General features: G+C 54.6%; 2 protein-coding genes across 2 annotated transcripts; one reads left to right on the top strand and one right to left on the bottom strand.

Moving 5' to 3' along the window:
* On the bottom strand, positions 1–13265 carry LOC310923532 (uncharacterized protein). Its single transcript, XM_083885499.1, has 14 exons — positions 13106–13265; positions 12458–12727; positions 11533–11817; positions 7338–7451; positions 6838–6875; positions 6140–6387; positions 5651–5836; positions 4771–4819; positions 3621–3730; positions 2744–2861; positions 2254–2353; positions 1660–1856; positions 621–758; positions 1–171 (listed from the first exon to the last, which is right to left on the bottom strand). The coding sequence occupies exons 1-14, from the start codon at positions 13188–13190 to the stop codon at positions 82–84; spliced, it is 2028 nt and encodes a 675-aa protein (XP_083741625.1). The 5' UTR covers positions 13191–13265; the 3' UTR covers positions 1–81.
* Positions 13266–18912: 5647 nt separating this feature from the next.
* Positions 18913–23806, top strand: LOC310923534 (uncharacterized protein; the record flags this gene model as incomplete). The annotated part of the gene is made up of 3 exons (XM_083885501.1): positions 18913–19274; positions 20353–20563; positions 22940–23806. Exons 1-3 carry the CDS (start codon positions 19213–19215, stop codon positions 23804–23806), a joined length of 1140 nt encoding a protein of 379 aa, XP_083741627.1. The 5' UTR covers positions 18913–19212.
* Positions 23807–25908: the final 2102 nt, after the last annotated feature.

The following is a 25908-nucleotide window of genomic DNA, read 5'->3' as shown; positions in this document are numbered from 1 at the left end:
ACCATAACTAACTAGCAGTGCTAACTACCATAACTAACTAGCAGTCCTAATTACTGTAACAAAAAGCTCTTCTCAAGTGCTTTATGTCCTCTGCTGCTCCCTCAGTGTCTTTGCTGCAGCGATCAGAGCGCTCAGGCTGGAGAGAGGCTCGGCTGATGATAAAAATGGGTGCTGCCCAAAGGATCAAAAAGAAAGAAATGAACCGTTACTTTCCAAAGTCAAGCTCCTCACAGGCTCTGTTGCCACAGGACAAAGGGGAATGGATTTTAACTGAAGGGAGGGAAGCAGGCTCAGATTAGATCGGAGGAAGGATTTTTCACCAGGAGAGTGGGGAAACACTGACAGAAGGTGCCCAGAGATGTGGGAGGTGCCTCCTCCCGGGAAACATCCAAGCTCAGGTCAGGCAGGGCTCTGAGCCACCTGATGTGCTTGAAGATGTCTGTGCCCATTGAGGGCAGCAGGCCCAGATGACCTGGAAAGGACCCTGCCAACCCAAGCCAGGCCAGGCTTCTGCTCGCTTTGCGTGTGAAAAGCAGCGAGAGCGGAGATGATGGGAGAGGGCCCCACAAGAAAAGCCCTCCCTGGCTCTGCCGTTTCCCCTGCAGCCGCCAGGCACTGACCTGCAGCAGCTCCTGGGCAGACCAGCGCCGCTCCTCGTCCAGCTCCAGGCTGCACTCGAGGAAGTCCCGCAGCAGAGCCGACAGGCGCCGGGGCTCCTGCAGCCGCGGGGTCCCGTTCTGCCGGATCAGAGCGCGAGCCTGCAGGAAAGGCAAACACAGCGCTCCGCCAGCTCCCTTCACACCCACAGCTGCTCACATCCACCCCGGCTTCTCAGCCCCGGCTCCAGGGGCACTTTCCTCCCTGCCACAGATGCTGCTCCACAGCTCATTTTTCTAGGCCAACCAAAAATCCCAAACCCTGGTGCGGCCACAGCCATTGCAGCATCCAAATGATCTTGCCTTGAGAGCCAGTCTCATTGCCTGACTTTGTTAGGAGGATCCTCCATCAGAAATAGCACATTTTGCTTCTCCAAATCCGGACACCAGCTTTACAGGCCATTTTCAAGAGTCACTGTGGTCTGACTGTGTCATTTCAAAGGGTTCTCACATCAAATGCATCTCTGCAGGGCCACTGACACTCAAGTAAATTCATTCCTGCTGCCCCATCCCAGAAACTGCCCGACAAGAAACAGGTTTGTGTTGCTGAAAGCTCAGGCTTGGTGACATGGAGAAAGGAGCTTGGGATAGGAAAACAACATGTTAGACTATGGGGATGTTAAAGAATCATCTTCACGTGTTAGACAACTTTCCCAGTGAGAAGAGCCAGGAAGGATTTTCTCTCACAAAACCTGTTTTAGAAACTCCTTCGTAAATTTCTTGGGTTTGGGTTTTGGGGCGCGTTTGGGGTTTTTTGCAAGATAACATTAGAGCTGATCCACTGGCTTCACGTTTTCAGGTCATCCTCACAGACAGGACAGCTGCAACAACTTAAAGCCCAAAGCAAATTGTTGCTGGAGGCTGCAGAATATTTGTCTGTGTTCAGGTTCGAGTCCTCTGGGAATTCCCCTCCCGATGTGCAGAAACCTCCAGCTGCTCCTCCCAGGGCAGGGTCACGCTGTGCTCACAGGCCTCTGCAAACACTGGAGAATTTGCCTCTTACCATGGCCCCCGTCTCCTTGAAGTAAGGAGGTTCTCCTTCCACCATCTCGATGGTCACAATGCCAAATGACCAGACGTCCACCTTGGGGCCGTAAGGAGAACTGGTCACAACTTCTGGGGCCATCCAGTGAGCAGTGCCCACCATGGAGCTGGGCTGGTCCTGCTCAGGGCTGAGCTGAGCGCAGAGGCCAAAATCAGCTGAGGACAGAAACAAAGCCTGTCAAAGGCAGCTGGAATGAGGAAACCACTCACAAGCATTCCCCACTCTCTGTCTGAATCCAGTACTGAATCCAGCTGGAAAAGCCCTCAGGGCTGTAGCCAAGGAAAGATGGAAGTGGACCCTTAAAGAAACCCTCAGCTTTCATGCAGTGGCTTTTACTGATTCCCTTGAAGCTTGAGATTCCAACCCCCGCCCCTCTGGAAGGGCCAGAGCCAGAGCAAAGGCACTCCTGACACTGCTGCTCCTCTCCTGAGCTCTCTGCAGGGGCAGCAGGGGCCGGGCAGGGCCACCAGCAGCACCTGTGGGGCTCTGGCCGTCCCTGGGAAGCCCCACACCCGCACTCCGGGAGCGCCGTGCCTGGCCAGGAACACCCACCCAGCTTGACAGAGCCGTCCATTCCCAGCAGGATGTTGGAGCTCTTCAGATCTCTGTGGATCACCTGGTGTGAATGGAGGAAATCCAGGCCCTGCAGACACTGGGAGGGAACACAAAACACCAGGGTAAAAATCAAGGGCTGGAATATAGCACACAAGAAAGGAGAGTTTAGAATTCTGCCAGCAGAAACTTTGCTGGGACAGGCCAGGAGTGCAGTGCAGACCAGCTCCAGGCAAATGGTTCAAGGCAAAGCTGAGAACAGCAAATCCAATCCAAACAAGACAGAGTACCCCCACAGCAGGAAAGAGGACAAGAACAGAAGTGCAGTGATGCTGGCAGGCCATTCCTTTCAGTGGCTCTTTCTTCTCCAGCTCATAAAAACAACACAGAAACAAAGCCCTGAGCCCACGTGGAGCCACCCCTGTTCCCCTGGCCTGTTTGGAAGGACCTTCGTGTCCAAGCCATGGGAGGCACAAGCAGGATCCCTCACCTCCCGACTGACAGCTGCCATCTCTCCTTCAGCCATGCGTGTGTGTCTGACAACGTCCTGCAAAGTTCCTCCATCCATGTATTCCATCACCAGCCAGAGATCTCCATCAACAAGGAAGCTGGAAGAGGAACACAATGGCCCGGAGATGAATGTGCAGTGCTCAATTCCCCCATGGAAAAGCCTCCAGTGGGGTTTTGTTTCCAGGGCACTTGTCAATGAGGACAGAATCAGATGGAGAGACATTCCTGCCAGGGTGCACAGGCCTTGGAATCTGCACAGTCTAAAGGAGAAGGAGACACCTGTGCAAAAGGAGAGGCCTTAGATGGCAAGCAAGTGAAAAATGCAGTTTGGCAACAGCCCAGATCCATGTGAAACCACAACACTTGGCCCCAGCTGGTTCAGCATCTGAACTCAGCAGTTCCACCATTCACTCCAGAGCAAGGCCACACAACTTCCAGAGTTATCCAGGGAGGGAGGCCCTGCAGCACTTGGGATAAAAGTGGTCAACTCTTTGGAAAACCTTGCAGAAAGTCTCTTCAGAAACAGGCAGGGCCATTGAAAAATGGGCAAATGAGGCGTTTCTGGAAACAAGAACCTGGTCTTCCTGGCATCTGCAGCAGTGGAAAAGATTTGGGAAGAAGAAGCCAAGGGAAATCATTTCTGCCATGGATTGTCAGCACTTGTTGTAAGACACAGAAAATAGGGTCAACTTGAAGGAAACACCAAAGCAATAAAAGCACATGGAGGGAGTGAACTGCCAGGCTGTTGTTTTGGGAAGATATGGCCGGGTCAGGCTTTTTCAAAACAGGCTTCAGACTAGGGATGCCAGGAAAGATCAACGCAGGGCCCGTGCACGGGATGAGACCTGAACACTCACCTGTCCAAAGAGCTGACAATGTTGGGGTTCTTCTTGTCCCTCAGGACCAGGGTCTCATTCAGAGCTCGTTCCATGTTCTGCCCTCTGAGACTCATTTTCTTTATGGCCACCTGAAGGGACATTGCAGACCTTTAACTGGAGGAGTCTGTGGCAGGAGGCCACAGCAAACACGGGGCGAGTCTTTTTGGAGCGACGGAGCCGGGCTGTGCCAAACTGCCCTGGGATGGGACACCAGAGCTCAGCAAGTGCCATTCCCACAGCCCATGGCTCTGCTCGCTGGGGGCTGCTGACAGGACACATGGCCAGAGACATTTGGCCTCGGGAGCTCTGCAGAAATGGTCCCTCAGCCTCAAAGCTCTAACAACATTCTCTGCACCTACACTCTTCTCAAATGGCCCTAGTTTACCACCACTCTTATAATGATCACAGTGATGTTCATTATTATTCAAACACATTTTGCAAACAGGAGGTAATTCTGATTCTGTGAAAACTGAGCAAAATAGCTGGGAACCCTTTAGCAATTCTATGGGGTTTGGTCATGATTTCAAATGCAGCTGCTCTGTTTGGGATTGCACAACAAAGCAAACACACACATCCCTTGCTCACATGATCCTTGTCACAGGCTGTCACTGACACCAGCCCCAAACACAACTGCAGGGTTTAGGAGAGAGCTTTGCTCTGGACATCCATCTTCTCATTGCTCTCCCTCTCTCTCTGTGAACAGCTGCAGTAGGACTAAAACCCCAAACTAAGATCCCAAGCAGGATCTCTCCTTAATTAGGACTTGAGGTATCCTTTGAAGATGAAACTCAGCATAGAAAAACTGCTAAACAGTGCTCCTGTCCAAGGATGGGATGGAGATAAATTGGGCCTCAGTCTCCACCAGCTGATGCATTCACGGTTTTAGATGTGCAGTCCAAGGCAGCGTGTCCTGCTCTGACAGACACCGCTGCCCTCCTTGCATTCCTTTGGGCACTCCAGAAGCTCCAAGTCTGTCCCAGCTGTGCTCTGCAGGCTGACCCTGCTCTGCCTTCAGAGGAGCAGCCTGTGCAGGAAAGCTCTGCTGGGCCCCCAAAGCTCCAGCCACAGCTCCCAGCAGAGGAGAAAGCCCTCGAGAGCTGCCGGACGTGCCGGGCGTGTTGACACTGACCTCTCCTGCAGTGGCCCTGTCGAGTCCTTTGTAAACGGCCCCGAAAGCCCTGGAGACAAAAGAGCAGAGAAGAAAGAAGCAGTGCTTTAGCCCTGGGAGTGAAAGTCAGCCCAGACAGGAGATCTCTTCTGCCTGTAGCATTCAGAAAACACCTGGGTGCGTCAGCCCTTCAAACAACGGCGCAGCAGCCACCAGTCCTCTGCCATGCAAGGTGTGCAAGGGAAAGCTGAGGCCAAACATGAAGGAAAAGTGCTGGAGCAAATCCCAAATGTCCATGATGAATTCCTTTAGTTCAAACCCTAGGGTGGGGTGCTGGATGTCTAAAGAACTAGAAAAGAATGTATTTCATCCTTTTGCATTTCCTGCCTAAGACCTGCAGCATCCACAAGAGCCCTGCCATCAGGGCATCATGCATTTTCCCCTCAAGGGCAGCAGCTCTGTGTCTGTTACTGAATGTATGGGCTCTGCTACTTGTGCTGAAAAGAGCCCTTCTTAGTTCATCTCTGGTTTCTGTTTGTAAACCATTATATTGATAATCCTCACCGGTGGATATTTTTGGAAGTAAAATATTTGAAAGAAATCTTCTTGAGAACTGTTTTCTGACAGTCACCAGATGGTGAGTTGCTCTCTTAGGCAATCCCATTCCAGGGACAGAAGATCTCCCAGGTCCTGCTCCTTGCCGCAGGCAGGACACTGCCAGCCTCAGGGGCCTTTGGCGGTGCCATCTGACCACAGTTATCAATTCTGGTCAGGACTGAGAGACAGCAGGATCATACCCCAGTGTCTGAAGGCGTTTGGAGCTCTCCTGACTCCTCACTTGATCCTGCACCAGCAGAATACCTGGGCCCTGCTGGTGTAGAAGTAACTGCCTTGCACTTACCCTTGGCCAATCTGCTCCAGTTCCAGGTATTTCTCCGCAGGCTCCCCCACGCTCACGGTGTTCCCTGAAAGAAACCACATGGAAGACGCTCCCTCCCAGATGGAGACCCCGCCTTGCAGCAGAGCCAGAATGGGGCCCCACTCCCTGGGGCCCTTGTTCTCAGCCGGGGAAGGACAATCAATGACTCTGTGACATTCAGCTGCAGAGCAACACTGGGTGCAGCTGATGCTGAGACACACACACAGCCCCTGCTCGGGCACACAGGAACAGAGCAGACGTACTCAGCTGCCTCAGGCACCACTCCCCTCTCTCCTCTGCCTGCAGGGCTGTGCTGCTGTCAGAACGTTCAGCCCAGGATCCCTCAGCAGAGGGAGGTTCAGTGTCCTCTTCCCAAGCAGAGGGAGGTTCTCCATCCTCTTCCCAAAACGTTGCATGTTCTCCATCCTTTTCCCAAAACGCTGCAGGTTCGCTGTCATCTTTCCAACTCACGGGATGTTCGCCGTCCTTTTCCCGTGCTGGGAGATGTTCACCTTCCTCTTCCCACGCTGGGAGATGTCCACTGTCTCTGTCCCACGCCGCGGGAGCCTCGATGTTGTATTCCCAATCCGTGGGATGTTCGCCCTCATCTCCCAGAACAGTGGGGAGTTCACGGTCGTCTCCCGGCACAGAGGGAAGTTCACCACCATCCCCCAGAACAGTGGGAAGCTCACTGCTGTCTTCCTCCTCTTTGGCCTCCTCTTTGGAAGCAGAGGGAGCCAGAGGAGGTGCTGATGCAGCTTTTGTGCCCTGTGGACAGAGGGTAGCGTGAGGGACGGGAAGTTCTGTCTCAGTTATCACCTTATTTATCCTCAGCTACACATCCAGCTGCACTAAGCAGAAACAGGGTTTTGAGCTGTTCAAACTAACAATGGGCTAAAGTCGACATTGCCACTTATTGTTGGGAATTTGATGTTCCACCGTGGCTAAAGCCAGCAAGCATCTTCTGCCTGCAAAACCAGACCTGCAGCTCTTCAAAAGCTCTTCAACAGAAAAGGAGAACCTGCCGGGGATCCCTTTGCTGCTGCTGCTGCTGCAAAGACACCGACAGGAACTTTCCTTCAGCCCCTCAGGCTTGCACTCGGCTGCCACACGCTGAGCTCACACCTTGCTGCACAATTCCAAACACCAAAGGTTCCTTTCAAACTCACCAAAGGAGGAGCTGCTCGAGATCCACGTGTGAGGTGCCCTGCAATGGGAGAGGGAACGTGAACCAGATGCTGTTAGGAAAAAAAGTGCCTGTGGTGGGAAATGCCACAGAGCAAGGCAACCCCAAGAGAGCCTTTTGCTTTCACAGCATCCCTCCAGGAGCCACAGTCCCTTCACACAGCAAGCAAGAGAACAGCACAAAATACTGGGCTGTGTCAGTTCTTGGCTGGACCAGCAAACGGAGGGAGTTCCAGGCTCCACTGCCACAGACTCTCCCCTTGAGAGCACAGAGCTCCCCCGGGCCTCACTGCAAATGCTGTGCACACCCCACTGCCCACAGACATCCCCTTTTCCCCCTGCAGCTGCTGGCAGGAGCTCTCCCAAACCAATGGTGTCTTTGGGGCAATTTGGTTACAAAGTCAACTCAGTTCCAGAGGAAGAACAGAAAGCACACAGCAAACCCAAGGCACAGATGCTGCACCAAGGGAAAGCCTCGACTTACGTGCCAAGTGGGTTAAGAAATACCCCGAATAAGCCACAGAGTACAGAGTGCAAACTGCAGCAACCACAGTGTGGATCATTTTGGCTGCACTGCACACGTCTGCAGACTGTACCCCTGCAAGCACAGAAGGACACCCGTCAGGGGCTGGGCTGGCTGCTGAGAATGCCTCGGGCAGGAGGATCCTCCAGCAACGAGCAGGCACCCAGAGCTGCTCTGGACACTGCGGCCTCTGTGTCCCACAGCAACAGGAACACCACGGGGACGTGCTCCTGTGACATCACAGCAGCGGGTCACGCAAACACCGCCTGGAAGGTTCTGCTGTGTCACAAAGGAGCACAAAGAATCCTCCCAGGGCACAGCCTATTGCCCCAAGGATCCAAGAGGAGCTGTGAAAATGCAGCAAACAGGGACACCCCACAGCCCAGCCTGAACACTGAGGATGAGCAAGGACGGGACCAAGCCAAAGGAAACTTGACCTTTAGTCACTGATGCTTCTGACTAAAACCAGCAAGGCTCCTTCCATCTGGGATCTTTGTTCTAGTTCTGAAAACAAACAAGGTTCTCCACTCTAAATATGGAAGGCAGGAACTGGGGAGGAGGTGGGATTAGGAAGCAGGAGGAGCAGGAGGAGCAGGAGGAAGAGAGGAAAAGGAGGAGCAGGGGCAGGAACAGGAGGAGGAGCAGGAGGTTCCAGTGCCCCTGTGTCCGCAGCACCCCCGGCCAGGGGACAATGGCCCCCACAGCATCCCGTGATGACGTGAGCAGGGAGGGGAACTTGGTCCCAAATCTACCGAGGGTTCCCTGAGAGAATCTTTTTATTGGGGTGTGTTTGGAGCTGGCATATTGTGGAATTGAGCCCCAAATATCATCTGGCGTCCCTGGGAGGTGCCCCAGGGAGGTCCCCATGGGTGTGTGCAGGTGCCCCTTGGGGGGATCTTTGGGGGTCCACGTGGCCATCGCTTGGGATCTGCAGAGGGAGGACATTGGCCCTGGGGACCCCTGGGAGAGCAGAGGAGGGAAAACCCTTGGACCCTCAGGGTGGGGAGAGCAGAGAGGGGTGATCCCAGAGCTGGGGGACCCCTGGCAGGGGGAAAGGGATGAGCCAGTAGAGAGAGCCCTGGGATCCCTGGGATCTCAAAGTGGAGCATCAGGGGAGAAGGGACCCCATGGGCCCCAACAGGCCCCCAGGAAAAGCCCCTGGATCATCCCTAAGCAGGACCTCGGAGAGAGGGGAATGCCTGGAGCCATGGGACCCCCATCATCCCAGGGAAGGGAAACCTCTGGAACCCCAAAGTGTAGAGAACAGAGATGGGGAACACCGGGGGGAGTTTTTTGGGCTGAATCTTGATAATTTGGAGACTTTCATGGATGCAAAACACCTGCTGTGTTCTAGAGATGGATTTGGGCAGAAGGACTCCCCCAGCCCAAGGAGCTGCTGGGCAAAAAGGAGATGTTTTTTCCCCAAACAAGGATTTGTCATTCCCAAGCCACAGCTGGATGGAGGAGGAAGAAAAGGCCCACAAATGCCTGGAATAAGGGAAGAGCTTCATCTACAGCTCCCACCTGGGGCAACACCAGAACAACCACACTTGGGGATGGCCCTGTGAGTGTGGGCAATGTGGAGAGAGCTTCAGGTGGAATTCCAAGTTTGTCACCCATCAGCACATCCACACTGTTGAGAGGTCCTGCGAATTCCTGAGTGTGGGAAGATCTTCACCCAGACTTCTCACTTGACCAGACACCAACAGAGGCACCATAAGGGAAGCCCCACGAGTGCCCCGAGTGCGGGAAGAGCTTCGTGCGCTGCTCCAGCTCCATCCCCCATGGGAGGATCGGCGTTGGATGATCCCCAGTGACCCCGTTGGGCAGAGCCCTGGTGATCCATGGTCCTGGTGATCCGTGTTGGGAAGACACCTGGCTGGGGGGGCTGCACTGGTTCCTGTCTCCCTGTGGGCACCTGGATGAACACGGGGGCTGGAACATCCATTGGGACACAGACGGACATTGGGAATTCCTTGGGGGGAGCAGACTTGTTGTCTTTTAACCCCAGAAAATCTTTTGTGTTCAATTCTGTCTTCTGGGGGTATGGGGAGACAGATGTAGTGCTAAGGGCAATCCTGCCCCTATATATTGCAGCTGTGTTAATTACTGAAGAGTGAGAACAGCCTTGCCCTCACAGCTATGGGTGTGATACAAAAGTGAGTTAGTTGGTAGAGAGTCAGTTGGCATCTGCTGGCCGTGCTGTGAGGAGGAAGGGACAGGAGGCTGGGCAAGGGACAGATAAGGTGAGCCACTGCATGAGGGACAGACAGGGTTCAGTGGCTTTTCTAGGGACAGGAAGCAGTGAGCTGGAACTGCCAAAGAAAGAGAGAAGAAGGAGAAAAAGAGCCTGAGCTGTGTGGAGCTGCCTGGAGGATTGCTACATAGAAAAGGTATGAAGAACTTCTAGATAACAAGGTGCTGATACTTGAAGGCCTCTGAAGTTTTTTTGAAGCACTCTGAGTTCATGGCCGTCTCAACTCCAACATGGGGGCATCAATAAATACTGGATAGTCTTGGAGGTGTTTTCCAACCCCAAGGATTCCATGATTTTGATTTCCTATTGCCCAAGAGTGTCTTCCACAGCCAAATGGTGATGATCTGGGGCAAAGACCAAGATTTTGGAGATTGTGGTGGAAACCCCTCCAAAAATGGTACTTCCCTCCCATCTAAGCATGTGGATCCTCAGCTGGCCCAGACAGGGAAATCCTTTTCTTTTGGCCTTCATTTGCTTTTCATTTCTCTTCATTTAAAATATCCAACACTGTGGTAAAAATAAAGACATGGAACTAAGTCATGGTTGGGATGACAGGGGACATAGACATGGAGAGTGACATGGGGACACATGGATATTTGGGGGGTACATGGTCATTCATGGGGACACGGGGGGAACACGGGTACAGATGAGGACGTGGGGGACAATGACAGGGATGGAAACATTGTGGGGAGACAGCCACGGGTGAGGACAGGGTGGGACATGGCCAGTGACATGTGGGGACATGGCCATGGCCAGTGCCATGGGGGGAACTTTTAGGGGCTGTGGGGGATGCTGGGTTTGAGGGAGCTGAGGGTTCCTGGGAAGGACATGGGGCTTGCTGAGGGCTTTGGGGAGCCCAGGCCCAGCGGCTCTGGCTGTGCTGGGAGACCCTGGGGGAGGTTCTGGGGCAGCTGCTCCCCGAGACCAGGGCAAACTTCAAAGCTTTATTGGGAACACTGGGAGCAGCCGGGTGGGGACACAGGGACAGCTCTGGGCACGGGCAGGGGGGACACACGAGGCCCCCAAAATCATCTCGGGGACGGAGCGGGGGGTCCCGGCCGTGCCCGAGGCCACGGGGAGGGGCTGCGGCCGCCGGCGGCTCAGGAGCTCTGTGGGCAGAGAAAAGGGGGTGACACCGGGCTGGGGGGCCCCGGGGGGGCACACACGCTCTGGGGGAGGGGGGACACGACCCCCGGGACCCCCCCTCACCTTCTTGCACAGGCAGAGGCCCAGCCCCAGCGCCAGGAACACCGAGCCCAACACGAAGCCCCCGATCCCCGTCAGCATCTTGCTGCGGGCGGCGTCCGGCGGCATCTCTGGGGGGTCCAGAGGGCTCAGCGCCCCCCAAAACCTCTCACCCGCACCCCGAGCCCCTCCAGCCTCCCTCCCGCTCTCCCCCGCACCACCCACCGGCCCCTCCGACCTCCTCCCGATCCCTGCTCGCCCTCCCCACCGCCCACCAAAGCCCCTCCTGGCCCCTCTCACCAGCCCACAGCCCCCTCCCGCTCGCCCCCCACCAACGCTCCACCAAACCCCCCCAAACCCTCTCCCAGTCCCTTCCCAGCCCCTCCACCGCTCCCCCACACCCCTCCCAGTCTCTTCCCAGCACAACCGACCTCAGCCCCAGCCCCGCTTGCCCCTCCCCCAGCTCCTCCCAGCCCCTCCAGCCTCACTCCAATCCCTCCCACTTCCACCCGCCGCCCCCAAACTCCCTCCCGGCGCCCGCCAGCACCCCCGGGACCCCACACCCCCCTCCCCAGCATCCTCCCGACTCCTGCTCAGCCCTTCCACAGCCCCCGGCCCCTCTCCCAGGTTCAACCAGGATCTCTCCAGTTCCCTCCCACTCGCTCCCAGCACACGCCGGTGCCTCTGCCAGCCCGGCCAGTGGCTCCCCCGTACCCCAGTGGCGCCTCAGGGGCTGCTCCAGGCTGACGTGCTCCACCTGGCACGTGTAGCTGAGCCCGCGCCGGGGCGGCCTTTCCAGCAGCACCAGCAGCTGGTGGCTCCAGTCCCCGTTGGGGACCACGTCGGTGGCCACCACCTGGCCCGACAGCTCCTGCTGGCCCTCGAACCACCTCACCTGGATGTGGCCGGGGTAGAAATCCATCACGGAGCACAGCAGGCCTCTGGCACTGCCGCCCTGCGAGCTGGAGGGCAGCAGCGAGATGGAAACGCTGGGGGGCACTGGGAGAGAGCGGGGACACACTGGGATCAGCTGGGGGCCACTGGGAGAGAGAGGGGAGGGGCGGTGTGGGCTTGGGAGAGACTGGGAATGGACTGGGAGGGACAAGGAGTGGATTGGGAATAGACAGGGAGAGACTGGAAGACACTGGGGTGGCAATGACAGAGATGGGAGGGGATGGGGGGCACTGGGAGAGGGGGTCAACGTCTGGCACTGTACTGTGTATTAACTGGGAATAAACTGGGAAAGACTGGGAAGAACTGCTATTGGACTGGGAGGGACTGGGAATGGACTGGGATGAACTGGGAATGGACTGGGATGAACTGGGAATGAAGCGCGCGGCACTGGGAGGCGAGTCCAGCGCGGGGCACTGGGCACTGCGGGTCTGCCTGGCAACAGATGAGTCATTAGACAGACGCGCGCCATGATTGGCTGAGAGCGTCAGCTCCGCGCCGGGATGGACACGCCGGGAGAGACTGGGATGGACTGGGAGAGAACAGGAGTCCATGGAGGGACAGGAGGCCCCGGGGATGGGCCCAAGGAGGGCTGAGGGCTCTGGGGTGATTCCCAGGGAGGTTTTGAGGGGCTCCAGGATCATTCCCAGGGCAGGGCCCGAGGGGACACGTTCTGCCCCACGCTCACCCCTGCGCTCCAGGAGGAACGGGGCGGACACCTCGTAGTTGCGCCGGCAGTACCAGTCCACCGCAGTCCGCGCACTCTCCATCACTTCGGGGTGGCTGTTCCTGTACCGGGCGTGTTCCTCCCCATAGAGTGTGTCCCCCACGTAGTGCCCCACGGCGCTGTCGAAGTGGAAGGCCGGCTCCCGGTTGTAGATGTACGTATCCACCAACCTCACCTTCTCCGTGCCGTTAATGAAATGACATTCGTGCTTACTAATCCACTGGAACACCCCTGGGTGTGCAGGACACAGGTCAGGGGGTGCCCCCCCCAGCACCCCCAGAGCTCCGGGGCCACCCCGGATCCCCACCCCGCACCCCCTGTGCCCCACGGCCTCCCCGGGACCCTCCTGCCCGCGCTGCCGCTTCCTCTGTAACACCCTTCCCCCATTTCCCCTTTCACATCCCCTCCCCTCCCACCTCCAGCCGTCACCTAAATCGCTTTTGTGGTCTCGCCCTCTCATTTTCCCCACTTGCCCACCCTCTCCCACCCCTCCCTCACCTTCCCCCGACCCTCAGCCCCTTCCTGCTGTTCCTTTCGGGGGTCCCCTCCTCCTCCTCCCCCGCTCCCATTCCGAGCTTTCCCTTTTTCCCGCGTGTCCCCCCCGCTCACCCGAGAGCTCCGCGCCCGCAGCCGGGGCCGCTCCCAGCACCACCAGTGCCCCCAGTACGGCCCCGGCTGCCGCCCCTCGCCCCATGGCCAGCGCCGGGAGGGGCCGCCAGCCCCAAAGCAGCAGAGCTGAACTGAGAGTAATAACGCGGAGCAGCGCGGGGTCATCAGCTACGCGCTCCCTGATTGGTCGGGCGTGGTTTTTGGACGGAGTTTCATTGGCTGGGGCTTATTTGGAGCACGCTCTGATTGGCTGGAGGTGTTTATTGCGCGCTCTGATTCGCGGGTTCTGTTTCCGACCCGTTTTTTAGAGGATCTGCCCAGCAACTGGTGAGTCACCAGCAATAAGAACTCTGATTGGCTAGAATTTTTCAGGGCGACCTTTTTTTTATTTTTTTTTCCGGCAAGTCCCGACCCGCAGCGACGCCGCGCTCCCATTGGCTGAGCGCTTTTTGGGGCGCTGCTCCCCCACTCCCGCTCCCCCCAGTTCCCGCCGCTTTTCTGGCACCGGCACCGGCCCTTCCCAATTTCCCGGGATCCCGAGGAGCCATGGATGGAGCGCGGAGCCTCCCCTGGCTGCTGCTGCTGCTGCTGGCCCTGACCCTGCCCGGAATTTGGGGGGTCCAAGGTGGGGTTTGGGGGGTCCTGGAGCCGCGGGGTTGGGATTTGGGGTTCCTGGGATCTGTGGGAATGTGGGGATGGAGGGGGTTAAGGGCGTCCTGCCCTTTTTTGGAGTGATTTTAGGGGTATTTTTGGGAAGGGCGTTGTCCTGAGTTGTTTTTTTTATCCCGGGGTTTTCCCCGTTTTCCGAGATTTTGGGGGTTGGGTGGGGCCGAGTTCCTCTTTTTCCAGAATTTTGGGGCTCTGGCAATTTCCAAACGCTCCTATTCCAAGGATTTCCGGGGCTTGTCCAAACCCTGTTCCCGGGATTTTGGGAAGCGGGGCGTGTCCCCACCCCCTGGACCCAAAATTTGGGAAACTGCCCATTTCCAAAGCTCTTTTTTCCAAGAGATTTTTGGGCCCCCAGGTGTGCCCAAATTCCCATTTTCCTGGATTTTTGGAGTCTGGAAGTTCCTAAATCCCGGTTTTCCAGGATTTTTGGCGTCTGGGTGTGCCCAAACCCCCCTGTACCCAAAATTTGGGGAACTGGGCATTCTTACGTCCTTTTTATCTAGAATTTTTGGAGCTCAGGGAGCTCACACTTCCTCTTTCTTCCCACGATTTTGAGGTCTGGGTCCTTCCAAATTCCCCCAGTCCCGGGGTTTTGGAGGTCTGGGAGTGTCTAAACCCCAATTTCCCAGGATTTTGAGTCTCTCTGTGTCATCAACTTGATTTTCCCCAGGATCTTGAATAGAAATCCCCAGTTTCCTGGGATTTTAAGTAGAAATCCCCATTTTCCCCACGTTTTAAAGCCAGAATAATTGATTTTCCCAGGATTTTCAGTAGAAATTGCAAATTTACTGGGCTTTAAAATATATATCCCATTTCCTAGGATTTTGAGCAGAAATATCCAATTTCCCCAGGATCTGGATGAGAAATCCCTGATTTTCTAGGATTTTAAGTAGAAATCTTCAATTTTGTCAGATTTTGAGTAGAAATCCCCAATTTTTCCCAGGATTTTGAGCAGAAATTCCCAATTTGGTGGGCTGGGCATGTCCAAACCCCCTGTACCCAAAATCTGGGGAACTGGGCATTCTTACATCATTTTTATCTAGAATTTTTCTGTGCTCAGGGACCTGAAAGTTCCTCTTTCTTCCCATGATTTTGGGCTCTGGCTCCTCCCAAATTCCCCCAGTCCCAGGATTTTGGAGGTCTGGGAGTGTCTAAACCCAAATTTCCCAGGATTTTGGGACTCTCTGTGTCATCAACTTCATTTTCCCCAGGATTTTGAGTAGAAATCCCCAATTTCCCAGATTTTTAAGCTAGGATCGCTGATTTTCCCAGAATGTCCGGTAAAAATGTCCGATTTCCTGGGATTTTAAGTAGAAATCCCCAGTTTCTGGGATTTTGAGCAGAAATCTCCAATTTTCCCGGGATTCCGCCAAGAAATCCCTGATTTCCTCAGGATTTTACCAAGAAATCTGCAGTCTCTTCAGGTTTTGAGACGAAATCCTCAATCGTCCCAGGATTTTGAGTAGATATTCCCCAATTTCCTGGGATTTTGGGTAGACATCCTCAGTTTCGCTGAGATTTTGAGCAGAAATCCCCAATTTCTATGTGGGTTTATTGCAGGGGCCGTGGGTAGAAAGGGCTTTGCCTTCAGCCACCGGCCTGGGCTGGAGGGAAGTCCCAGAGGGAGAGGGGAGAGAGAGCAAGAGGGTGTGGGCTGAGGAGAGGGGAGCCAGGGCAGGGTCAGAGTGCACGGGGAAGAGAGCAGGGAAAAGAGAGCGAGGCCCTGGTTCCAATCCATTCTATCTCCTTTTGTGATGAATATTCTAATTTACAGTGACCAACCAATACAAGACACAAAATCCTATAGAATCTACACACAGCCTGTGAGAACTACTACATTACCATGTGTTATATTTTAAACTCTAAAACTACTCTTTAGATTTTCTGTTTTGCTACATTGACCTTTGGATCCCTTAGCCAGCAGTAGGGGATTGTTCAATCCAAAGGGATTCTCCTTCAGCTGCCCAGGCTGTTGTTTTCAGGTGATATAGTAACTAAGGCTCGGTATCCTACAGCTCAAAGTGAGCTTCCATTTCTATTTCGATTACAGGTTTCATATCTTCAGAATCTTCTGCTAAGCAATCATATTTATCAGGTTTCCCTGATTCATCTTTCCCAACAGCTCTGTGCCCCCACTTTGGTCCCCGCCTTGACCAGCCTATAAAACCTCTGCAGACCCCGCTCACTTTTGTGATCACCCCACTGGAGAAGATCACGTCTATGGGCATCTCTAGGCCTCGAGGACTCGTCCCTCCACGTTGGTAGCTATAATCCCCTTCTCCTCCCTCTCTCTCTTTCTCACTCTTCTTTATTTTCTCTCCCCACTATCACGTTTGTTGGCACTAAATAAAGGTGGATTTTTGTTTAAGTAAACTGAGTTGTCCCCCGCTGTGTCTTTTGCACTCTGAGATCCTTAAAACGAACCATCAGGTTTCCTGCATGTGTTTGTGGACCCTGACAGGAGAGTATCAGAGGTGTCTCAGAACCTGTCCAGGCTGCACTTGAAACCACTGACAGAAGCTTGGCCTTATTTCCCAGTTAGGTTTGATTCTTTGTACCTCCCTTGCATCATTCGGGTCCTCCCAGTTCATCACCCCCCAGTCCCCATTGAAGAGTCAATTTGGTGTCCCCTGGTTTGGATGTTACAGTCCATTCCTTCGGTTCCTCCAGGGGTCCTTTGGTGCTGCTGGCTGGATCCCCCCTCGTTCCCTGCTCTGGGTCACAGCCTCAGGCTCAGCAATGCCTGGAAAGGACCTTCCCATCCTGGAGTTAAAGATTGTTCTTTCCATGTTTTCACCAGTACACACTCCCCTGGATGGATGTTGTGGATTTTAAAGTCTAAAGGTGTGGTTTGTGGGATTATCCCTTTTAACTGCAAATTTTCAAGGGTTTTTGCAATTGTGTTGACATATTTCTTAACACCCATTTCCCCGAGGTCAGAGGTGGCTGTGTCATGTTGGGTGGTCAGAAAGGGTAACCCAAACATCATCTCATGAGGTGACACTCCCAGGTCTGACCTGGGTTGGGTCTGAACCCTCAATAAAGCCAAAGGTTGGCATTTTACCCACCACAGTTGGGTTTCAATGATTAATTTAGTTAAAGTTCTCTTTAAAGTCTGGTTCATCCTCTGTACCCAGGCTGAACTCTGTGGGTACCATGGGGTGTGTAATTCCCATTTTATCCCCAAGCCTTGAGTTATTTGCTGTAAGATTTTTGACATGAAATGTGTTCCTCTGTCCGAGTCTATCCTATTAACCATTCCATCCCTGGGAATAATTTGTTCCAAAAGGGTTTTACATCCCACATTGGCTGTGGCTCTGACAGTGGGAACAGCCTCCACCCAATGAGTCAGGTGGTCTGTTATCACTAATAAAAACTTCCATCTCTGTACTTGGGGAAGGTCAGTAAAATCTATTTGGACACTTTGAAATGGTCGGAGAGCTAACTCCCCACCTCCTAATGTTGTTTTCCTCATTACCTTTTTATTTACCTTTTGGCAGATTATACATCTTTCAGTTACTTGTTTTGCCAATCCAAAAATCCCAATACACCCATAATTCCTTAGAAAATGATCACACAAAGCTTGGGTACCCCAATGAGTTTTTTTGATGCACGTTTTGTAATATTTAACTAGTGAGCAGCTTGTTAAGTAACTGTATCCCATCAGGAAGTTTCCATTTCCCTGATTCATCTGGCTTTCCTCCTATTTTACTTAATTCCTTTTCTTCTGTTTCACTGAACTTTGGAGTTTCTAATTCTTCCTTATCTGAGGTCAAAAATAACACAACCCTTTGGATCCCATTCTCTGCTGCATCTTTAGCTCCTTGATCTGCCAAATTATTTCCCCTTATTTCCAAGGTTATTCCCTTTTCATGTCCATTAATTTGCACTACAGCAATCTCCTCAGGCAGTTTTAATGCCTCTGAAACCTCTAAAGTGAGTCCTTCATGTATCAATAATCCCTTTCCCTTTGAATTAAGTAATCCTCTTTCTTCCCAAATTTTTCCAAAGGTGTGTTCTACCCCAAAAGCATACCTTGAATCAGTATATATGGTTCCTTTCTCCCTGGCTAAATATTCCAGTGACCTTTTTAGAGCTTTTAGTTTACAAGTTTGAGTGGACAAGTTTGAAGGTAATTTTCCTTTTTCCAGGGTTTGCATGTTTTTCCCATCCACCAAAGCAGACCCTGACATACTTATCCCTTATAAACACCTGAAAGAATCATCCACATATATTGTTTCCCCTCTGAAACGGCTTGCTCTTTGAGATCTTCTCATACTTTAGTTTGGTATTGGATAATTTCTAAACAATTATGTCTTAGGTTACTTTTTGGTTCTCCATACAAAAATTGAGCTGGATTTAAACTTTTGTTTACTTCTAATGTCAAGCCATCACTGTCTATCAGGATTGCTTCCTATTTCAGCACCCCAGACTCTGTTACCCGTTTTTCAGCTCTCTGGTTTAACACATTTGGGCTGCATGAGGTGCACACACAATTAGTTCACCCCCAGGAGTGCTCGGGGCTCTCTTCTACCAGAACTGCAGCAGCTGCTGTGGCTTGAACACACTCTGGGCAGCCGTGGCTCCCTGGGCCCAACACTTTGATCAATGAGCTGTTGGTCTCTTCCCTCCTCCCCACTCCTGAGCCACAACTCCATGAGCTGCTCCACTTTCCACAGTCACAAACAGGTGAAAGGGTTTTTTTAATGAGGGAAAGCTCAAGGCTGGCACTGAGGCCAGTTTTGACTTCAGTCCTTCTAATTTATCATCATCTTCTTTGGCCCACTTTATATTATCTCCCTCTGTCAATTTTCCATATAAAAATGTGACTGCCTGTGTATAGCCTTCAATCCATAATCTACAATATCCCAATAATCCGAGTAGATTTCTGATTTCCTTCTTTGAAGAGGGAGGGGGAAAAGATAAAATTCCTGCAATTCTCTCGGGGTTCAGCTTTTGGCTGCCCGAGATATTTCACTTCAGATTCTACAAATTGCAGTTTCCCCTTTGATACTCTGAGTCCTTTTCCCCCAGAAAATTCAGAAGTTTCATGGCAGCCTCCCCAATTTCACCTTCCGCTTCCCCTGATAATGAGGGATCACCCGCATATTGTATAACTTGTATTCCGGGAGGAGCGGGGAAAGTTTGCCCAAAGGCCGCGCTGCCCGTCCCGCAGGCCCTTCCCGTGGCCGAGCTGTGGCTCCGCGGGCTCGGGATTTGGCCTTTCAAAGGAAACCGGCCCCGCCCAGCGGGAGCGGCGGTTCCCAAGGCAACGGTGCCCAGCGCGGGGGGTGCTGGGATTGCCGGAGAGGGCGGGGCGGGGGCGGGGATTGGCCCGGGGCTGAGTCCTCCAGGCGTGGGGGGGCGTAGGCGGGAGCTGCTGCCGGAACCACCGAGAGGACGAGCGGCGGCCGAGCCTGAGCACGGAGTCTCTGCGCATGCTCCCGGCACGGGCGGAGCGGCCGGGACGGGGCCGGCCGGAGCAGCCCCGGGACAAGCGGTCAGGGGATGGGCGGCCCGAGCGGCCGGGACGGGACGGGCCGGGCCGGGCGGGGTTTGTGGCGGAGCTGCCGCGGGCCGTGCGGCCGGGATTGGGGCGGGCAGATCCCCCGGCATGTCCGGGGCAGCGATCGCAGACTGCGCGGTCGGGGCTGGGGCCGGCGCAGGGGGAGCCCCGGGCGGAGCGGCCACCGATGCGGCCGATACAAACGGCGGGGCGGCCGCCGGCACCGGGGCTGGGGCGGGCGGTGGGGCCGGGGACGGCGGGGCGGCTTCTAAGCCCAAATTTCTTGGGTTTTTTAATACGTTTTTACTCCAACCCTCAATTCGGCAGGTTCTAGGCCCAAAGTTCCTGTTTTGTTTTGTTTTTTACCCCCCAAACCCTCAATTCTGCAGCTTCTAAGCCCGAATTTCCTGGGTTTTTTGGTTTGTTTTTTGTCGTTTGTTTTTTTTTTTTTTTTGTCTGTTTGTTTTGTTTGTTTGTTTGTTTTGGGTTTTTTTCGCAGACCCTCAATTCAGCAGGTTTTAAGCCCAAAATTGTTGTTTTGTTTTGTTTTTTCCCCAAAACCCTCAGTTCAGCAGCTTCTTAGCCCAAATTTCCTGTATGTTTTTTTTTTTTTTTTCCCAAACCCTCAATTTGGCAGCTTCTAAGCACAAATTTGTTGGTTTATTTTGGTTCTTTCCCCAAACCCCAATTCAGCAGCTTCTAAGCTCAAATTTCTTGGGTTTTTTGAGGTTATTTTTAAACCCTCAATCTGGCTAAAAAAAATTAGCCCCTCCCCTCCTTTTTATCCTGTTTCTCAGTGGGTTGTACTGGCAAACCCCCAGCTCCCTTCCTTCAGAGGGGCCCAGCCCCTTTCTTTGGGGCCCCGTCCCCACCCCGGGGTCTCTCTCAGTCCTTTCATCTCTGGCTTCGCCTCCGTCCTGGCTCCTCTCTGGCCAAAGGACAGACACGCAGCTCAGGGAGCTCCAGACTGGCTTTGTAGAGCTGGGAACCCCAGTCCACGTCTCAAACTCACATCTCACACCCCGTAACCTGCTCCCCTAAGAAATACTCACAGTCCTTTGTTCTTTCTTAGGTCTTTGTGCACAAGATTTTTATGGAGCAAAAATACCACGGCTTCTTCCAGAGCTTCTTCTTCCCTTTTTTTCCTTTTGCTTTATTGTCTCCCCCTTCCCCTGGGGGTATTTAACCTGCGATCTCCAATCTACACCAGAGGAAGCAGAGCAAGGCTGCTAAAATCAGCTGGGCCCCTCCTGCTCTGGATCCCCTGGGGCGTCAGAGACGAGGTAAATATCCTGAACTGAGCCCCCAAATTGTGAAAAACATGGCTCACTTTTGTTAGAATTTTAAAAGTTTCATAATAAAAAATAGGACAATAACAGGCATATGAAGCAAAAGAGATTACAGATGTCTGGGTACCTGGCATCCCACGCCAAGGCACACAGGCTAACAAAGGATCTTTCCTTTCAATATCATAGGTTATTGCATATTTATAAATTTTGGACACGATTTAAGCCCTTCTTTGAACTTTAGGTAAAAAGGTTTAATTGTAATTTTTCTCCCCCCACCATTCTTTCTTGCAAATAAATCTTTCCAGTGGCTCCACAAAGTGGCAAATCCCTCTCCCCTGCCGAGGAGGGCAATGCCTGTGCCAGGTGCTTGTGGCCGAGCCCGTCCCCTCGGTGCTGGGGCCCCCTTGGGCCCTGGGCTTCATCCCTCAGGGGCTGTGGAAACTCTGCCATGGCCTTTGCCTTCAGCTTGGCCTTTTCCTGCTCCCTTCTTGCCTTCACCTGCTGTGCCTTTGTGCCCAAGTGCTGCAGGGGCTTCTTGTGCCCCTCGTGCAGCCCCCCTGAGTGCCTGTGGGTGCTCATCCTCTGACAGCTGCTGAGCTTTCTGCACAATCATTCCTTTCTGCAGGGCCCAAACAAGATCCTTCAAAGGTGATCTGGATCCTTGCAGGGTTAATGCACATTTCCCAGCTGTTCCTTCCTTCCTTCCTTCCTTCCTTGGCGCTGGTGCTTGTGCTGGCCGTGCCCTGCAGAGCCCGTATCCCAGAGCCGGTGCCTGTGGTGCCGCAGTGTCCAAAGGCGGCTCCCCCGGCGGGCAGGGCCGGCAGCTCCACGGGGCCGGGCAGCGGCCGGGGCGTCCCGCAGCCTCCTGGGGGCCGGGGGCCAGTGCCGGCCCTGCCCGGGGGGTGGTGGGCTCAGGCAGCGCCCGGCGCTGAGCCCCGGCTGCCCCACAGCCCCGGCCCGGCCCCGCAGCTCCCCACAGGCCCCCAGCCCGTGCTCCCGGTGCCGCCCCTCTGCGCCCGCTCCTGCCGCTCCCCAGCACAGAGAAACCCCCTGGGATCCTGACCTCCTTGTTTGCCTCTCCTGCCAACCGGGGCTACAAACCATCTGCATCAGCTCCCAGAGTTTGAGCATTACACCCTGCTTGAAAACGTCCCAGTCCTCAGTATTTTTCTCTTCCTGCTCTTTTCCATCATCCTCTTTCTCACCACAGAGATTCCTCCTGCTGCCTCTTGCCTTAACTGTAATCCTGCACCCTCCCCTTCCCCCTCACCCTTCCCAGCACACCAACACCATCCATCCCCTGCTGTCTAAATCCCTTCTGGACTTCCCTTCTTGCCCCTCTGGGTGTCCATGTCCTTAATTACCTCTGGGAGAATGATGCCTTGGGAAGGCTGGCCTGAAACAGAGACTGGACAGAGCTAGAGAATAAAGCAGATATTTATTGAAAGCTCTTTAGGGCAGACCTTGGGCAGGGCAGGAGCCTGACCAGGGCTACACTCAAGGTGGACTTGAAATGGTCTCCTCATGGACGACTGGTCACGAGGTCCTAAACTTTGCTGTTTTGGTCCATTTGCATGTTGGAGCCCAGTTGTCCAGCCCCAGGCTCAGGTGGTGAGGTGTCATCCTTGTTGTTTCTCTCTTCAGTCCCCCCGCGCTGTCGTGGCGGGAGCGGCTGCAGTGGGGAGCGAGTGCGGGCGGGAGCGGCCGAGAGCCCAGCGCTGCCCCAGCCCGAGCTGCCCCAGCTCCATCCGTGCCCCTCCGGTGGGATGCTGTGGGTTTGGGGGGGAAGAGGGAGCCGGCAGTGGGTGCTGGGCCTGGGGCAGGAGGGGAAGGGAAGGAGAAGCAGGGTTGAAAAACAAAACGTTCAAAGGATGCACATGGGAGGAGAAGGTGGGATTGTGCAGGAGAAAGAGGAATAGTAGGAGGAAATGGAGTGTTAGAAGGAGTAGGGACACAGGAGGAGGAGTAGAAAGAGGAGGCAGCAGAAGGTTCCACCCCTCCCTGTATCTGCAGCCTCCCCCCAGCCCCAGGAGTGTTGCCCCCCCACATGCAGCAGGTGACCAGGAGGAGGATCCACGATTTTCATGGGGGTGAATCTTGATGTTTCTCAGCTTCCACTGGCTAAATGTTGATGCTTTGGTTTTTTGGAATGGGCTGAATCTTTATATTTTAGAAGCGGTTTTGGCTGAGTCTTGGTGTTTGGGTAGTTTTTTTACCTGTGTCTTGATGTTTGGAGGACTTTTGGGCTGAATCCTGGTGTTTTGGAGGTTTTCACAGACTCAAGGTGCCCATTGACTTCTTGAGAATAGCTTGGGGAAGGAGGAATCCCCAGCCTAAGGTGCTCTCCATTTGTTTTTTTCCCCAAACCAGGATTTTTCATTGCCAAGGAGTGCCCACATGGAGAAGGAGGGGGAAAATCCCCAGAGATCCCGCAGGAGGAGGGGCTGCAAACCCAGCCCAGGGAGCTGCGAGGAGGAAAGAGCCGCCCTGTGCCAGGAGGGCGGCCGGAGATCCAGGCGGAGCTCAGAGCTGGTGGAGAAGCCTCATGGAGGGGAGAAGCCCCACAGGTGCCTGGAATGTGGGAAGGGTTTCACCCAGAGGTCCCTCCTGATCCGGCACCAGAGGATCCACACTGGTGAACGGCCCTTTGAGTGTGGGGAGTGTGGGAAGGGTTTCACCCGGAGCTCCCACCTGATCCAGCACCAGAAGATCCATACTGGTGAACGGCCCTATGAGTGTGGGAAATGTGGGAAGAGGTTCAGAAACTGTACCATCCTTATGTGCCACCAGGTAGTCCATAATGGGGAACAGCCCTATGAGTGTGGGGAATGTGGGAAGAGCTTTGGATGGAGCTCCGACCTGAGAAAACATCGGCGTGTCCACACTGGGGAGAGGCCCTACGAGTGTCCTGAGTGTGGGAAAAGGTTTCAGACCAGCTCTGATCTCCTCATCCATCAGCGGATTCACACAGAGGAGAGGCCCTTCCGCTGCCCCAACTGTGGGAAGGGCTTCAAGCGCAACTCACACCTCACTGTGCACCGGCGCATCCACACCGGGGAGAGGCCCTACGAGTGTCCTGAGTGTGGGAAGGGCTTCTCAGACAAGTGTGACTTGACAAAACACCAACAGAGGCACCATAAGGGAAGCCCCACGAGTGCCCCGAGTGCGGGAAGAGCTTCGTGCGCTGCTCCAGCTCCATCCCCCATGGGAGGATCAGCATTGGATGATCCCCAGTGACCCCGTTGGGCAGAGCCCTGGTGATCCGTGGTCCTGGTGATCCGTGTTGGGAAGACACCTGGCTGGGGGGGCTGCACTGGTTCCTGAATCCCTGTGGGCACCTGGATGAACACGGGGGCAGCAATATCCATGGGGATGTAAACTGACATCAGGAATTCATTGGGGAGAGTGGATTTGTTGTCTTTCAACCCCAAAAAATTCTTCTGAGTTCAGTCATATCTTCTGATGGCATCAAGCAACACTGGATGGTCTTGAGGTCTTTTCCAAACTCACTAATTCCATTCTGATTTTCTCTGGCCCAAGGACTTCTTCTGCAGCCAAATGGTGATGGATTGGGCAAAGACCAAGATTTTGGAGACAGTGGGGTGGAAACCCCTCTGAAAAAGCTTCTTCCCTCCCACTCAAGCACGTGGATCCTCACCCAGCACAGACATAGGAATCCTTTTCTTTTGGCCTTGATTTGCTTTTCATTTCTTTTTATCCTTTCAGAACACCTGAAACTGGGGTAAAAATAAAGGCATTGAACTAAGACATGGTTGGGGACATGGGGGGACATAGACATGGGGACACGTGGACGTGGATGTGGACGTGGCCATTCATGGGGATGTGGGAGGACAGGGGCATGGACGGAGATATGGGGGACAATGACAGGGATGGGAATGGGGTGGGGAGACAGCCATGGGTGAGGACAGGGTGGGACATGGCCAGTGACATGTGGGGACATGGCCATGGCCGGTGCCATGGGGGGAACTTGCAGGGGCTGTGGGGGATGCTGGGTTTGAGGGAGTTGAGGGTTCCTGGGAAGGACATGGGGCTTGCTGAGGGCTTAGGGGACCCCAGGCCCAGTGGCTCTGGCTGTGCTGGGAGACCCTGGGGGAGGTTCTGGGGCAGCTGCTCAAGGAGCCCCTGACCTGGACCCCCATCTGGGCATTGGGCTCCTGGAAAGGAATGAACGTCCTTGTCCCCAGGAGCGAAATCCCAGCAGCCCCAGGGTATTGGGGGCAGCTGAGAGGCCACAACAGGGAGGGGAAAGGCAGACAGAGCTGTCTCCCCTAACAACTTCACCCCAAAATTCCCCAAAGTCAGAATTCCTCCCAGGAAAATGCTGCCAGGAGGTGCCTGAATTAAGGGAAAGGGGAGATGGGACCCCCAGACTGAGCAGGAGGGGCCGGGAACACCTAAAACCCAACATGGGGGAGAGGGATGGGGATTGAGGGCCAGTGTTAAAGGGGTAGAAGAGCAGGGTAAGAGAGGGGTGTGGGACCCCAAAAGAGTGAGGGAGGGGGCTGGGACCTCCAGATTTCATTGGGAGGGGTCCCACTCCTCCTTTCTAGTCCCCAGAGGCAGGGAAGGTTGGGCTGGGGCTGTGCTGGGCTCTTGGCCCAGCCTGGGTGCCCCCCATGCACCCTGTCCTCAAATTTCCCTGATGGCTTAGAGGAGTCCTGGTGCCTTTTGGGGTTCACTGGGTGTCGTGTTGGGGTTCAGGTGTCTCCCAAGGAGTCCCCAGAGTGGGGTGACACAGGGGGGACACACGGGGATCCCCATTGTTGATCCATCTGGGGGCCTGTTCTGCTCTCCTTCACCAATCACGGTCCCCCTGCAGGGTCCCCCCAAGTCCCTCCCCAGAGCCCCCCAATAAACGAACCTGGGGTGAACTGGGAAGCTTTATTGGGAACACTGGGAGCAGTAGGGCAGGGACAGAGTGACAGCAGGGCTGGGGGGACACACGACCCCCCCAAAATCATCTTGGGGACGGAGCGGGGGGTCCCGGCCAGGCCCGAGGCCACGGGGAGGGGCTGCGGCCGCCGGCGGCTCAGGAGCTCTGTGGGCAGAGAAAAGGGGGTGACACCGGGCTGGGGGGCCCCGGGGGGGCACACACGCTCTGGGGGAGGGGGAACACGACCCCCGGGACCCCCCCTGACCTTCCTGCACAGGCAGAGGCCCAGCCCCAGCGCCAGGAACACCGAGCCCAACACGAAGCCCCCGATCCCCGTCAGCATCTTGGGGGGTGCGGGGGCAGCTTTCGGGGGCGGGGGGGCGCAGGATCCGGGAAACAGCGGCGGCTGCCGGGAAGGGACTGGGACGGAATGTGACAGGCTGGG

Source organism: Zosterops lateralis (genome assembly GCF_965231275.1).
Source record: "Zosterops lateralis genome assembly, contig: HAP1_HAP1_SCAFFOLD_96, whole genome shotgun sequence".
In the NCBI taxonomy this organism is placed as follows: Eukaryota; Metazoa; Chordata; class Aves; order Passeriformes; family Zosteropidae; genus Zosterops; species Zosterops lateralis.
The sequence above is the reverse complement of the archived record's forward strand: the minus strand, read 5'-3'. Positions and strand labels throughout refer to the sequence as shown.

What these genes read in the sequence shown, in the direction of transcription:
- LOC310923532 (XM_083885499.1), bottom strand. Translation starts at nt 13,190, where the DNA reads ATGGGGCGAGGGGCGGCAGCCGGGGCCGTACTGGGGGCACTGGTGGTG. An exon ending in ACAGGGCCACTGCAGGAGAG is followed by an intron (nt 3,731 to 4,770) that starts GTCAGTGTCAAC and finishes ATGTCCCTTCAG; the next exon opens with GTGGCCATAAAGAAAATGAG. An exon ending in ATTGTCAGCTCTTTGGACAG is followed by an intron (nt 2,862 to 3,620) that starts GTGAGTGTTCAG and finishes TTCCTCTTCCAG; the next exon opens with CTTCCTTGTTGATGGAGATC.